The 15,647-nt window shown below is 47.2% G+C and overlaps 1 protein-coding gene across 1 annotated transcript in view; it reads right to left on the reverse strand.

The window, feature by feature from the left end:
* Abcc4 (ATP binding cassette subfamily C member 4) overlaps nucleotides 1–15,647 on the reverse strand; it is a 203,622-nt gene that overhangs the window by 117,192 nt on the left and 70,783 nt on the right. Inside the window, exons 8-11 of the mRNA XM_051160966.1 lie at nucleotides 15,068–15,317; nucleotides 7,600–7,701; nucleotides 3,493–3,582; nucleotides 2,406–2,597 (exon numbers count right to left, since the gene is read on the reverse strand). Coding sequence (XP_051016923.1) covers nucleotides 2,406–2,597; nucleotides 3,493–3,582; nucleotides 7,600–7,701; nucleotides 15,068–15,317 — 634 coding nt within the window. The remainder of the gene's footprint in view (nucleotides 1–2,405; nucleotides 2,598–3,492; nucleotides 3,583–7,599; nucleotides 7,702–15,067; nucleotides 15,318–15,647) is intronic.

Raw genomic sequence — 15,647 nt, forward strand, 5'->3', positions numbered from 1 at the left:
GGACAAAATCTACAGGAGCACAGGGCAGGTGGACTAAGCAAGCTTTTGTGACATGCGAGACAAAAGAAGAAAACTAAACTTTCATTTGAGAATCTAGGAAAGTATCCAATTCAACTTTTTTTTTATATTGAAAATTAAATTGACAAAGTAAAGAATCTTGGAGGGAAATGACAAAACACTCCCAAAATAACAGAATAAGAATCAGGTCTAAAACACCCCACATATGAGAAATATTTATTCTTAGCTTTGCCTGTAATTATCAGGGGCAAGGTCCGGCCACAGGCAAGAACCACCTGTGGAGGTTGCACATATAATTTTTTATGACAAGAGCCCTGATTTAGTGAAAAACTATGAGCCATTTTAAGACAGGGCCAGCACCCATGGGCAAGTGCACACAGAGCAAGTGGAGAGGTGGGGAGACGAAGGAGAGGTGAGGAAGGGGAGAAGGGAAGGGAGAGCTGGGGAGGGCAGGGAGGAGGGGTGAGGGAAGGGGAGGAAACACACAGTAAAGAGAAAAGCCTTCGCATCTTTGTCTCCCACCCTCTCCTCTCTCTATCACCCAAAGCCTCCAGTGCATTCTCCATTAAAGCAGCCTCAAGCCAGAAGCAGCTAGGCCCAGGGGGAATGAAATCAGGAGTCAGGATTAGGACTCAACTTGAAGGAGGGGTGTTTAGGTGACTAAGTGGGAACAGTGGCATCTGATACACTACGGAATTGGTAAAAGATTCCAGATTTGTGTAAATTTGTGTATGGGTGTGTGTGTGTGTGTGTGTGTGTGTGTGTGTGTGTGTGTGTGTGTCAGAGAGTGAGAGAGAGAGAGAGAGAGAGAGAGAGAGAGAGAGAGAGAGAGAGAGAGAGAGAGCGCACCAAAGATAGTGACAGGTATGTAGAGACGGCCAATGAGAAATGAACACTTTGAATCCAAGAGATCTATTATTCTGCAGTTAGTTCCCCTCTTTTCTTACTGAGTTTGTATATTCACTACTGAATATAAATCTAGTTTGCATTGTTGTTATAAATGACTTGGTGCCATTATAAAAACACAAGCCCTCATTATTTTCTTTCTGCATTGTCATAAAAAGCCACTAACCAATACGATCCATGCCACCCCAGCTGTTGATCACGTGAAATTACACTTTCCTAGGAGGCCTGACTATAAAGCCTTCGACATCTTACCTCTAGGAGATCTGTCTAGCCTTTTCCACACCACTATAAAAGAACAGCTGAGTGTCCAGGATGCTCTAAACAGGCCCGGAGATGATCCCTTACAAGCTACTGACTAATTCTTACAGGCAAAGTGAGCAGCGGTATCTGTAGGCATCTGGGTTTTGTCTTCCTGCCAGCTTATATTCTCCTATCAGGTGTACTCAGGTTGTTTTGTTTTGTTTGTTTTTTGTCATCTGTCAATTTTACTAAAATCGCCATGTGTAATAAAATATTCCATCTTGTTATTTTCTGGGAGGCTCAAAGTCGTTTCTGAAAACCTCCCCTCTCCTGGTGAAATGTTACAAAATTAAAAAGTAAGTTGCTGAAACATTTTCTTTCTTTAAAAAACTAATGCACAAGCTGGCCGGGGCTATAACCCTCTTCCTAGCTTGTTCTCCGTTGTACCAGGCGGAGCCCAGCACCACCCAGGCCGCCAGAACGTAGCAGAAGCGGTTTTGTCACTTCCTTATACATGACATGGTTGTGGTTGCCGCCCCCCCAACCCCACCCCTAGGGACTTCTTTTAAACACAAATGATGAAAAAACTTTACAGATGAAATACCAAAGGTCCAGACTCCCTTAGGAAAAGTGTGGGGTGGGGATGGGGGTGGAGCCTCAAAAGTTCAGAGAGAACCGAGCAAACACTGGTCAGGACCCTGACCTCCCCACCTCTGCAAGGGCTTGCCGCTGCTCAGTGCTTTATAAAGGTTAAGGTCAGGTGCCAGGAAGATGGCTCACCGCTGAGAAGCACTGGCTGCTTTTCCAGGAGCCAGGTTCGATTCTCAGCACCCACATGGTGGCTCACAACCATCTGTAACTTCAGGTCCAAGGGATCTGACACCCTCTCCTGGCCTCTGCCAGCTCCAAGTGTGCATATGGTACACACCCATACATGCAGGCAAATGCCATACACATGAGATAAAAATGAATACTTCTTTCTCACTTACGGATTACCGATACAGATGCACTCTCCTAGTGTGAGCAAGGCCGAGGGTCTGACGATCAGCACAAAAGGGTACACGTGGTTAAAAGTGAACAGAACTTAATACAACCAAACAAACCAGTGATGACTGGGGACAGACAGGCATCCAGGAGCTTAGCTTAAGTACTATACTAACTTAAAAATCTCCCCAAAGCCAGGCGTTTAAGCTAACAATCTCATTACTAGAAAACAATACAGGAAACGCAAAAGTCGTCACCTTTTTCAAAGCACAGGCCTTGATCACTTTCTCATATCGCTCTTTTTCATACTTCTTCCCAAACAAAATATTGCTCCTCACGGTCCCCGAGAACACCCAGGGCTGCTGGGAAACGTAGGCAACTCTCCCGTGCACGCTGACTAGCCCACTGGCAGGGGGCAGCTCGCCCAGCACCGCACTCAGCAAGGACGACTGGAAGAGAGTTTATGACACATGTACGCTGTTAGCGTCAGCACAGAAGACACCAAGCTCCGGGCACTGCCAGGCCTTGGCAGCGTGACAAGCGCCAGCTTCTCATTTAAAACAGCACTAGAAGCTGCAGTTACAGGCGACAAAATGAAACGAAACGGAAATAGCCTCCCTGGTCGCAGTAAAGTTGTGTTTATAAAAATACAAAAAAAAAAAAAAAAAAAAAAAACAAAACCAAAACCAAAACCAAAAATAGATTGTGACAACCTGTCCCTCCCCCGCCACACCACGCAGTGCTATGCAGAATGGCCAACTATATGCAGTTAAGAATACTATATGAAAGACTATGTGTGACTAATGATCCTTGCCAGGCATTGTAGTGGGGAGACAGAAACAGGAAGATCAAAGTCACCCTTGGCTACATACCAAGTTTGAGGCCACTGTGGCCATTTTGAGACCCAGTCTCAATCCATCCTTCATCAACCAAAAAAAAAAAAAAAAAAAAACAAAAAAAACAGTAGCAGAAACACAGAGGCCGGACATAAATGAGTGAAGCTATGGCTGCGCCCCAATAATGCAGGTCCCCTCTATTCAAGCGCTTGTCCCAGACAGGCCATGCACCAACAACACACAGGATGCACTGGGAAGGAGTTCTGAGTTGCAGGCCTTCAACACGCACAGAAGGAATCCTCTACCGTGTGTGCCTGCGGTGATCGGGGGACACCGCCTTGAGACTGCCTGCCTTGCCCGGGACCCACAGCTGCACGGGCCTGTGCCTCTCTGTGCAGGCATAGCAGGAACCATGCTGTGGCCCCACTTTCCCAGTCCTCCCATCCTGACTGGTGGTCACATAAATAATTCCAAATGAGCCAACGTGGAGACGAAGCAGAACACTTACCTTGCCTGCTCCCACTGGGCCGACCACAGCTAGCAGTTCCCCAGGTCTGGCAGTGAAGGAAAGGCCTTGTAAGGTTGGAGTGTCTAATGTCTACGAGGCAAAGGTTACAAAAATGTCTCATTTTTAAAGAAATAATAGAATCATTTTAAAAGGTAGAAGAAATAAGCCTACAGCCATTGATAAGCAAACACGGCTCATTTCTTCCTCACTTAAGATGTTATGTCTTGACAGCCTTTTCGCGCCTTTTATTTAAATAAAGTCAATTTATTTAAATAAACTTCAGTCCAGCTTCCATATGAGTGCAGAATTTAAGCAGCAGGAATAACAACACCGTGCTGAGAGATTCTTGGCTCATACTTACACGCCAAGAAAGATGTTTTTAATGGAACAGCCAATGTGGGAAGATTTTAATCATTCCTAAATTTTCATTGGGGACCTTAAGTTTCCACCTGCGGTGCCGTCTGCTCCCGCCAGATGGCAGCAGAAGCACACAGCATGCCCAGCCCTCGCCGCCGAGCGGTTTGACGCCATCCTTAACTGTGACATTTGATAGCATGAAATCAACCACAGAAAATAAGTTCTACAAATGTGTTCAAATACTGTAACAAGAGCTTGAGTTTAACAACAAAAAAATAAGACATTAAGCTTAGCGTAGGCAAGAGCGTCAAAGCGATGTGGCACACACGGCGATGTGTGTGGCCTGTCACGCGGAACAGGGTCAGCACAATCCTGCTACTATAACCACCATGGAGGTACAACACAGGGGGCAGGGGTGCTAGGGCATATTACACTGTCAGAAATCACATTCCTGAGAAATCTACACGTGACATAAGAAAGCGTAAGGCTCTATGTATGTTTTGTGTAAGTATTCCAAATTTAAAAACCTAGCACTGTACGTTCTTTGAAGTGAAATTTGCTGGCAGCACAAGGTATGAAACTCCACATGTAAATTCACTGGATAAAACTGTGTTCAGGCTCTGTGTACAAGGTAGACAGGAAACACAGATAATTCCATGTTTACACTTGGGCCTCATCCTCAAAGTCCCCTGTTATGTCCATGTGCGCATCAAAAGTCTTCTGGAGCATCTGACTCCAACACTGCAGGCGAAGCACTCAACCTGAACTAACCCTCAAGAAAACTAATCATTGGTCATTTTCAAGCTGTTTCACAGCTTCTCTGTTAAATCTCTTCAGGGAGCCAAATCAAATTCCCATCTGTGTAGAACTACCACATGCTGCAAGATCACTTGAGATCCTGTGTGTGCGCTACAGGGGTCTTAATGGAGTACATGGACCAGACCCAGACTGAGGCTCCTTTCCAGTCAGCAGAGACCGGGTGTAGGAAAGGAGAAGGATGGCTTAAGTGGAGTACAGGCCGTCAGAGTATTGGCCAACCATGAGAGCTTTTGTCTAAATCCAACATCAACACATTCAGGCAGCACACCCAATGGATGGTAACTGCTGTCTGTGGGCTGATCTGAGAGGGTCTACTCCCAGACTTGATCCCACCTACACTGCCCACTGGGTACAGCTGTGGGTACCACACAGGTAAGGCTGTGGTCATCCGAACCCCAGCCCTTCCACAAGGCGCTCTCCTATAGCACTGCTGTTCTGTGCCACACACTGAGAAAAATGGTTCTACACATCGCAAAAAAACACAGTGAGAATAAACAGAAGGCTGCACGGCCATCTGAACTCTAGAAAGTGAGTTTCTGAAGACCCTTCCTGTGCAGGGGAGTCACAGATTCTGTGTTAGGACAAAGAGGCTACTGCACCCCCCCCCCCCGACCCTGCCCCACCCGCCCCACCCCTGCCAAGGGTCCAGGCACCTCCCACAGGGATGCCAACAAGGATGAGCCGTCACTGCTGAGCCACACCCTAAAGATGCAACAGTGGGCAAAATGACAACAGTGAACCCAGCTCTCCTGAAGATGGGCAGGTCCCCTGGGACCCTCAACTGTGAAACACAAAGGCAGAGTTTGTGAGCGGGAACTGGGTTAGCGAGAAGCGCTTTCCCTAGTGGTGCTCCCTAGGGGGGCTGTGAGAGAGTCTCCTAAGTGCTCGCCCATGTCCTTCCTTCTTCTCCACCTCCCAGGAAACCCCCAATGCCTGTACCCCTCCCCAACCCAATGACCTATCTGGAGCTGACCAAAGGGAAGCCCTAACAAGGGCCATGGTCATCACACAGACAAAGCCAGGGAAACAGGTGGCACTCCTCTGCCTGGGAATGCAAGTGTGAGGACAATTGTAGTTGGAGAGAGAGGAAACTTGGTTAGCAGATCTCCCCTGAGCCCCCTCTCCCGCACCCCACCCAACCCTTACCTCATGCTGGGTCTAACCCAGCAGCATTCACCTAGGGTACTTTACAGTGTCATTTTGGCCATGGTTCCTATCAACATTTTTTAAAATTTATTATAATTTATTCAGATTACATCTTGATTGTTATGCCCTCACTGATGTCTTCCTGTTCCCACCCTCTCTCCCTCTTCCACCCTATTCCCCTCCCCTAGACCTCTGACTGAAGGGGACATCCTCCCCACCATATGACCACAGCCTGTCATCTCAGGTCTCATCCGGATAGCCTGCTTCCTCCTCTGCTGTGTACTGCTAGGCCTCCCTATCAACGCTTTAAATGTAGGCTGAGATATGCCGAGAGCAGCTAAAGAGAAACTTCCAGGCCAGGTAAAGCACCTTGCAGGAATTTCCCCATGTGAAGAATCCAGGGGTGTGGTTCTCCACATCTGGAAACACACTGCTGGCTTGTGGGGACAGCCGCCAGCACTACAGCAGAATTAGGGCAACGTGTTGCAGGCCACCCAGTGCTTACACATGGGTAGGAGTCTATGGCTCGAAACATGTACCACGGGTCAACGGAAGGGGAAAGCTGGGAAGTTCTCCTCAGCTTCTAACTGGCTCTCAGCTGTATCCTAAACTCAGGTAAACTACTTCCTAGGCCCTCTTGCCAACTCAAGCTCAGCCACGGAAAGCGGCGATCTGAGCAGGTTGTATTAGCACCCCCTTCTCACGCAGCTGCAACCCCAGCTTCTGGGGTCAGTAGGGCTCCCTGTGAGAGGTGTTCCCTTTCACCCTGGGGCTGGGAGCACCTTCCCGGAATTGCTAATTTCTGGGTAGCCTCATCTACCAGGGCTTCATCTTACAAACTCGCGCTCCCATTCAGCGGACTGTGTTTCCCACATTGAGAAGAAATTTTGCACAGCCAAGCCAATGTTGAGCCGCAGGAGACCCCCAGAGCACTGAACAGAGGGGCCACAAAGTCTGCAGGACAGAGCGCTTCCTCACAGCGCCATGGCTCTGCTAGTCTTCCTATTCTTCGGGGTGACCCACTTAATCCAGTGTGGGAACCCTGCTGGCCTTGCCAGTCTTACTTGTCTGTTTGGCACATGTGAAACCCTACACCCGGAAACCCGGGGAGCTTCCTGTGCCAGCCTGCTGCCTCCTCCCTGCAGGCTGCCACTCAGGTATTCCACACAGAGGAACAGAATAACTGGGTCCTCATTCTGAGCCCCTGAAAAATGCAAATCGCGGGTTCTATTCAATATGCTGTAAGACAGTGTGGAAACAAGGTGAAAACCTAGGACAGTTTAGGATGGACGCAGTTAACCATCCCATACCGACCCCTACACACACGTTCTAATATTACCAGTGGCAAAATGTAGACATTTGGTTCAAACCAAGGCAATGGTGAAAATGTTCCTGAAAATGAGATAAATAGCAACATTCAGGAGCTGAAAAAACGGCTCAGCAGGTAAGAGCACTGGCTGCTCTTCCAGAGAACTTGGGTTTGGCTCCCAGTATTTAAGGGGTGTCTTGTAACCACTTGCAACTCCAGGTCCAGAGGATCCCGTGCCCTCTTCTGACCTTTGTGAGCAACTGCACAGAAACATGTATAAAACACACACATACACTAAAATAGTATTTTTAAAGCAACTTCCAAATTCATTCGGATGACAATTTTTTGGACTCTCTGAGAGTTTTTGTAAAATTTTCAGTCGATGAGCTGATTTCCTGTCATAGAATTTGTAAAACTGTCAAAACTCGGTTTCACTGGAGTCACCCACTGTGTCTTGGAAGTCACGAGGCCATTACCTTGTCCCAGAAAGCGGTTAAGTCCTGCACGTGCACGATGGCTTTGCCGTCAGATGGCTCCTGGGCTTTGCGCTGCGGGAGCTCATCAAGTAGCAGAAAGTTCTAGAGAAAAGAAAAACACAAACTGCTTTAACCACAAAAACAAAGCACAAATTAAAATCCAGCATTTCCCCAGAGCATACAGTGTAAAACTTCTTACAGCCTAAAGGTTATTTTAGCAACTATACTTAAAGTGTCAACTCATGGGGCCAGGTAAGAGTGCCTGCCACAAAGCCTGCCATGCTAGCTCAATCCTAGGTCCCACAGGATAAAAGGAGAGACTGCCATGAGTTGTCCTCCGACCTCCACATGCATGCCTTGACATCGCATGCGTCCCCTCACACACAATAAATAAAGACATTAATAACAATACTTTAGAAGCAAAGTGTCAGTTCATATCAGAACGTGCTATGCATTAACAGATTATAAATTATGCACACACATCTCTTGGCTTTCATGCACACAAGTTTCAGAGACATGAGCAAAGTCTTGGTGGTGTTTTGAATGAGCTCAGCAGCTCCTTCCTGGAATGAAAATATTGATAAGACACTGAACACATGCAGAGCTGGGCATTGGTACTGCTTTGGTTTTGGTTTTTGACAGTAAACACATGGAAGACGGTGTGATAAATATTTACAAGATGCTCACCATGTGCCAAACATCATGCTAAAGCCAGAAGAAAGCCAAAGGCTGCTCCCAGGAAGAATCTAGTCAGGCTAGAAGTACAGGTAGTGCAGGGAACCGCAGCAAAGGCTGGCCAACTCTGCCCATCTACCTGACATGCCCTATGTCCTGTCACGACATGACCCAGTCATGTGCCTGCCTCCCTTTTGTGAAAGCCAACTCAACATTATCATGGCTCACCACTGGGTAGCCTCAAGGTCACCATTCTCTGCAGCACATGCTTGGTCATTTCCGTATCCTAAAATACATCTTGAAAGCATCTTCTCACAGCAGGAAAGGCTACTTCTCTGTGTTCCACCCTGGTTAGCAGTTGGTCCATGGGGCAGAGCCCCGCCCACTGCTTTAATCTGCTAGTAACAGGAGGAGGCTTTCATGCTCTTCCTCAAATGTTAAGCATAATTCACTCTGGGAAAACTACTGCGAAAATCTATTCAAAACGGATCAAAGACCTCAAGGCCAGGCCTGTCGCTCTGACACTGCTAAAGGAAACCGAAAACACTTCAAACTGCAAGCACAGGCAGGGACCTTCTGAAAAGGAGTTTGAGGAAATTAATGACGAGAACTGGCAAATGGGATCTAAAAGCTTCTACACAGCAAAGGACACAACAGAGTTAAAAGACAGCCGAAGAATGGAAGAAAATTTTTCTGCAAGCCAGTCATGACAGGGGATTAACATCTAGAATATATAAAGGACTCAAAAACTTAAATACCAAAAGCCTCAACATCGTCTCCCAATAAGTGAGCACTGGCTGTTCTCAAAAGATGCCATGCAGAGGGCTGGAGAGATGCTGCGGTGGTTGTCCTCTTTGATTTCTGTTGCTGTGCTAAACACAACTTGGGAAGGAAAGGGCTTACCTCACCTGACAACTCTCAGGTCACACTCCGTCATTGGGAAACCCCACGTGCACATCTGTGTATCACAGCATGACTCACAACAGCTGACTTATTGTGGGAGTCATCAACAGACAAATGGTGAAAGAAATAATATAATGCAGTTTTATTTGGCCATTAAAAAAATATTGGGTCATTTGCAGGAAAAGAGGTGGAACCAGATATGACCCTACCAAGACATATGAGCTCAGAAAGACAAATATCATGTCTTTGTTCACGAATAGGACCTAGATTTTACACACACACACACACACACACGAGAATATGGAATATACAAATCTCATTCAAAGAGAATAAATAAAAGATTAAGAAAAGGAAAAAACAAACAACATTAACAAGACAACAGGCTCACACCACAATGTATCATAAAATAAAGCTTAAATATAAAAATTAAAAACTAAAGTGGCACAGAAACAGACTAGACCAAGCCTACCCTGCAACAGTGTATTGATTTAAAAAAAAAAACAAAAAACTGTTGGCTGTCTTCAAAATGTGATGTCAATCATCTGCAGAAACAAAACTCTCAATATCCGGCTGGACAAGGCCCATTTTTCTCAGCTTCATAGGTGGCCAAGTACCACTCTATGACCTAATCTGAGGCCTATGGGTGAGAATTATCTTCACAGATGACACCTCATGGATGACAGTGACCTTCCTCAATCCACCTACAGCCTTCATCCTGTGTGTTCCCCATAAGGCCACACGCACCGGAGACAGGGATAATTCAGGGCTCCTAATACTAGAAAGAACCCCACTAGCCTGGAGCTCATAATAAAATGACCTGTGTCCTCCCAAGTACGTTCCCAGTGTCTTGAAACTTAATGGCCAACACGAAAGTGTTCAATTCAAGACTGTAGAGAGGGGGCGAGTCAGTCTTCCCCAAGGAAGAGACACCAGCTGGTTCTCCAACGCCAAGTGGCCAGCCCTAGAAACATAGACACATGAACAGCACTAAGTGGACTAGATGGTTTTCCTCATCTATGTACGTATGCATGCTGTCCTATTGCTGTGTATAGACACCATACCAAGGTAGTGCTTATAAAAGAAAATACTTCATTACAGCTTCGGAGGGTTAGTCCACTACCATCATGGTGGGGGGGGGGGGGGGGCCAGGCGTGCAGGAAGGCATGGTGCTGGAACCTTCACATCCTGATCCACAGACAGCAGGCAGAAAAATAATGAGCCTGTTGTGGATGTTTAAAAACCTCAAAACCCACCCCCCGTGACCCACCTCCTCCAACAAAGCCACAGCTCCCAACCCTTCCAAACAGTGCCTCGGCCAGGGCCTGAGCATGCATTTGAGCCTGTGAAGGCCGCTTTCACTCACTACGTATCCTTGTAACAACAATAACTAAAGGAAAAGAGAAAACAATAAAGATAATACGTGAAAGTAAAAGGAGGGGGCTTAGAGGGAGAGAAACCAGGGAAGAGGGAACCGGCGATGATCAAAGTGTAATGCGTATTACATGTTCTATATACATACAAAATGCCATAAGGAAACCCAGTATTTTATAAAAATTAATAAATGCTGACACTGATGGGAAAATGATGTGAGCCTGTTAACTGGGTACTAATACACTTATATGGCCTGAGCGATGACCTTGGCTTGAAGCCTAGTATGAAAAAACAAATTTTTAAGAGGTAGGTTTATTTTTAAAGTGATGATTAAATGACAGAACAGGCTCTGCCATTGTGAATGGGATCAAAGCTGTTATGAGACAGGCTTCCTACAGCATCCAGCTCTCTTCGTCTTCTGGCACATAAGGACACAACGCCCCACAACCTCCAGAGCAAAAGGCCATGAGAAACAGAAAGCAGGCAAACATGCCTGACCTTGGACCTGCCAGCATCCAGAACTATGAAAAACAGCTTTCTGCATAAGCTCTGGTGTTTTGTTATGGGACTAGAACCAATATGTCACTCCCTTCAGAAACGTGCGCTGGTCCTTACGACACCCAGAACCTTGAGATGCGTCTTTATTTGGAAACAGAATCCTTTCAGATGTAACAAAGACAAGGTCACGTGTGGGCCCTAAATCTAGCACAACTGGCTTCGTTATATGAGATGAGACAGACAGACAGACAGACACACGGGTACCAAACCACCACGTGGCCTCGGGCACAGAGCTGGCATGGTACCCGGCAGCCCTTGGAGACTAGGCAGGAGAGAAAAGTCTATCTCCTACTGGCTTCTGAGGGCGCATGGCCCTGCTGTCACCTACAGCCTCCACGAATGTGACCCAAGCAGGGATCTTTTGCTTCAGACATCCAGTTTGTACATGAACCCTCACAGTAGCCGACGTGTGAGAAGGGCTGCACTGCAGCATTCTGAACCCACAGGCAAACCAAGCACGCAGCTGCAATGGGCCCAGAAGCACGGCTGTAAGGAAACAACCCAGGTCATCTCCACTCTAAGACATAAGAATACTCTCAGTCTTACAATTCTAGCCTATCAGCCCCAAAGGCTACAGACTTGGGTGTAACACCCCGTGGCCAGTCACTTTTCACGACAGAGAAAACAACCTGGCTTACAGTTTAGAGAATACTACATGAAGCTAGCTGGCTCTATTGCTTTGGACCCCCACGGTATGAGGAACAAGCGACAGAGGAGGCATCTGGCCCCACAGCATCCAGAAAGTAAAGTCAGGAACATCCAGACGTAGCCTCTAAGAACAGCTTCCCACAGCACCCCACTCTCTCCAATGGGGCTCACACACATCAGAAAACTCCTCCCACCACCTCCCAATGGTGACATCCAATCAGGAGTCCACTGATGGACGAATCCATTGATTAGGTCCAGCCCGCCTGATCCAATCAGTTTTCTATGATGGCATCCTCTGGCTGGGGACCAAGCTAGGGGAATGGAACACGTTATATTCCAACCATAATACTGTTTTAATCCTCCATAAAAACTGAATTCTTGTTTTCTTTCTTCCTATGCATCTCTCTCAAAGATCCCAGTAGCATAAGATGTAATCTGTTGCTTTCATTCGCACAGGCCAGCCACACCGGAGCCTCTATATGACTAGGGCTGCCGTCTTTGCCTGCAGAAGCCCACGTCCAGCAAGGAGGCAGGTGGACAGGTGTGACGCTAAGACTAACGGTAGCATCCCTGATTGGCACCGGATCTCTCGAGGTCGACCAGATATCAATTCTCCCCTGTTCCACCACAGTTTATCTCTCTTCAAGTTTCTCCTCTTGAAGAAATCCAATTTCACAAGCCCCATGAGCACTATTCGTTTCTGTTGATATGACCTTTGTGCTGGTCTACCCCCCTCTACAGTAGTCCTCGACACAGCTGAGCCAGGTGTCATGGCACCCTGAGCACCTGCTTCAAAACCTGTCCCTACACACATCACACTTAACACATCTTAGTGGCCTTCCAGCTCCTATACCCACCATCTCCTTTCCTTCACACAAGGACACGAGGTATACTGCCGTCACAGTAACAATCGATACATCCTGTAACTGTCCTACCTACCAACAGCACTGAGCTGCCATCCATGATGTAGCCAGAGCTTGTGGGCCGTGTGGTACCACTGTGAAAGCTGACCCAAGGTCCCATCCATCAATAAAGCCTGAATTCAAAGGCAGAAGGAAGGGGTCCTCAGAAGGCCAAGTTCATGGAGAAAATAACGGAGCAGTGGGGATGGATATGGAATATAACCGAGAGCAGGGACATGTACTAGAAACAAAGCGAGGCCAGGAGAGCCTCAAATGTCCACGTCTGCAGGAAGCAGAGGGACTTCTTACAAGGCTGGATGCTTAAATCTTCTGCACCCTCAAAGGAGCTAAGCGGCTCAGAGGCCAGAGCTCTCAGCGGGATCCTAGCTCTGTCACATCGCAGCTGTGTGCTGGGCACTGTCGCCTTATGAGAGGTACTAGCTCTGTACAGCAGGGACAGCAATGCCAGTACCCAGGGACCACTGTTATGTGCAAAGGACTACGAGACAACCCGGCTGGTGGTACCCATACAGAGCTCTCAAGTCTGGGGAAGCAATTGCATCAACAGCAGAAATTACATGGGAAGCCACAGTAGGCAAAGTTCTGTATTATCTACGTAGAATGGTGCTAGGGTCAGTATATACCCCAAAATAGTCTTCCCGGATTTGAAAGTTAAAAAAAGCAAAGAAAATTGATTAAACAGCATGGACCACACCTCAACAATGCTGTTTGATCATTGTCAGAAGGAATGATAAACTCAGGTCTGGTCTAGAGCTAGCCCTATATGACTGTGCTATTCTATAGGCAATAATTATGTACAATGTGCAACAGTTTCTTGTACGTATATGATAAATTGTAGTCATTTTACCCCCTTTCCCACTCCCTCATCCCCTCCTGCGGAGCCCGCCTTCTCAATAAGCCCTCCTGACACTCGTGTCTTCTTTTTGTATGACCCAGAAGGTGGGTGAGGTTGTTGACGGAAGCAAGGGCAAAATATCACTAGCCACACTGCTGAGGAAAATGGCACAACTCCCACAAACAAGCATTAACTGCCAACAGTTCTTCAGGGAAGGCCGGGCTCATGGGCTCACCCTTCTTCTAACCCCGATGAAACTAGACTGGCTCAGTCCTTCCCAGGCCCGTGCACATCTGCACATCTGCACATCTGCACATCTGCACATCTGCACATCTGCACATCTGCAATGAGTTCCATCATAAGAGCTATGTCCAGCCTAGAAGACAACTTCTTGTTACACATCTCTCCGTCCTCTGGGTCTTTCCTTCTTTCTACTCCTCTCCTCTCAATGTCCTAGGGCTCCTGGGAAGTGATCTAGCTACACAATTTAGGCCCAAGAACTCCAACTGATACTTTGAAAGTGAAAAAAAAAAAAAAAAAAAAAAATTAGAAACTTAAAAAAAAAATAAAGAGAAAGGGAAAAAAAAAAACCTCCCAGCTTTTATGGCAAGCCCTCTTCCCCCACCCCTATGACTCCCCTAAGGTCACTAAGTTTAGTGGAAATCTGGCACCGAACAACCAGCACTACCAAGAACCAGAAACAAAACAAAGTTTGTGCCCACGGCTCTCATGGCACCAACCAACCATTCTAGACATATTCATCAACACACCAACACTTAACACCATTACGTACCAGAACAGTGTCAAGGTTATAAAAACACCTGCCCCCAGCAGTTCAAAGTCATAGGCGCAGCTACACAGGAAAATCAATGGTAACGCCTGCTAGAGAAAGGATCTCAGAAGAGTGAGGAAAAGCTAAAAGCAGACTGGAGGGAAGAGGCAGCACCAGAGAGGAGCAAGCAAACATCCAAGAAGGAAGGAGACGTTTTTAAACCAGGGTTTGTTTGGCTCAGACCGCTGCCTCTCTAAGGAGGAGAGCGCTTCCAGGCCAAAGACGATGTCACTCAACTCAGGCTTGTGCTCGCTCCTGCCAGTTGTCACATGAGTTCTCAACCTATGAGTCAAGACCCTTTGGGTCCCCTAAGACCATCTGCAGATCAGATACTCACATCATGATTCACACAGTAGCAAAATTGCAGTTATGAAGCAGCAACGAAAATCATGTTCTGGCTGGGGTCACCATGACATGGGGAGCTGTATTGAAGGGTCGCAGCCTTAGGAAGGGTGGGATTTCCCTGCGTTTCCTGCTCTGACGCAATCCCCACGCTCCTGCACTCACCATCTCTATCAAGAGCCCCATGCTGTTGGTATTCGTACTGTGCCTATAAACGATCAGGAATTCTTCTGGACTTTTAGCATTCTATACCTAAGGCTAGGACATATATACATCACTTGGGACTGACGAACAGTTTGGTGTCCGCCGGAGACAGTGACGCCAAGTGAGAAATCACCGTTTGATTCAAAAGACACCGGCCAACTTACAAATCGTACACACCTTGATCCTCCGAATGCTGACGATTGCCTCCGACGCTCGCTCGATGGCCGAGGGGAAGAAGAGGGTGACCGTCAACCGGACAGCACCGTACAGAGTCATCGCCACAAAGACGCGGCTAGCCGTGATCTCATTGCCAAGCAGCACGTAGGTAGTGAAGGTCACAAACAGGATGACCTTGTTTGCGATGAAGAACGACGCCATGTTCATCCCTCTGAGGTAGGAACTGCTCAGAATCTTGGAAATTTCCTTCCTGGAAAAGAGAGAGAGAGAGAAAATACATATACTCACACAGAAATGTCAACATCGATGTCACGCGCATGAGGACCTCTGTTAGGCAGTATACACCCATCAGGGTAAAGTGCCTGTGGGGACGGGAGCGCAGCTGCAAAGAGCTTCCAAGAAAGCGTGAAGACCTGAGCTTGATCACAGCATCCCCGTAGAGAGCAGGCTGTGCAGGGCACGCGTGAGTCTACACTTGTGCTGCCCCAGGAAGCGCTGTGCCAGATCTGTCTGGCTAAGGTCTTGGGGGGAATCTACAGTTCTAGACGTGCTGTTCTCTCCTCTAGCACATTTCTGAGCT

Source organism: Acomys russatus, chromosome 18 (genome assembly GCF_903995435.1).
Source record: "Acomys russatus chromosome 18, mAcoRus1.1, whole genome shotgun sequence".
Classification (NCBI taxonomy): Eukaryota; Metazoa; Chordata; class Mammalia; order Rodentia; family Muridae; genus Acomys; species Acomys russatus.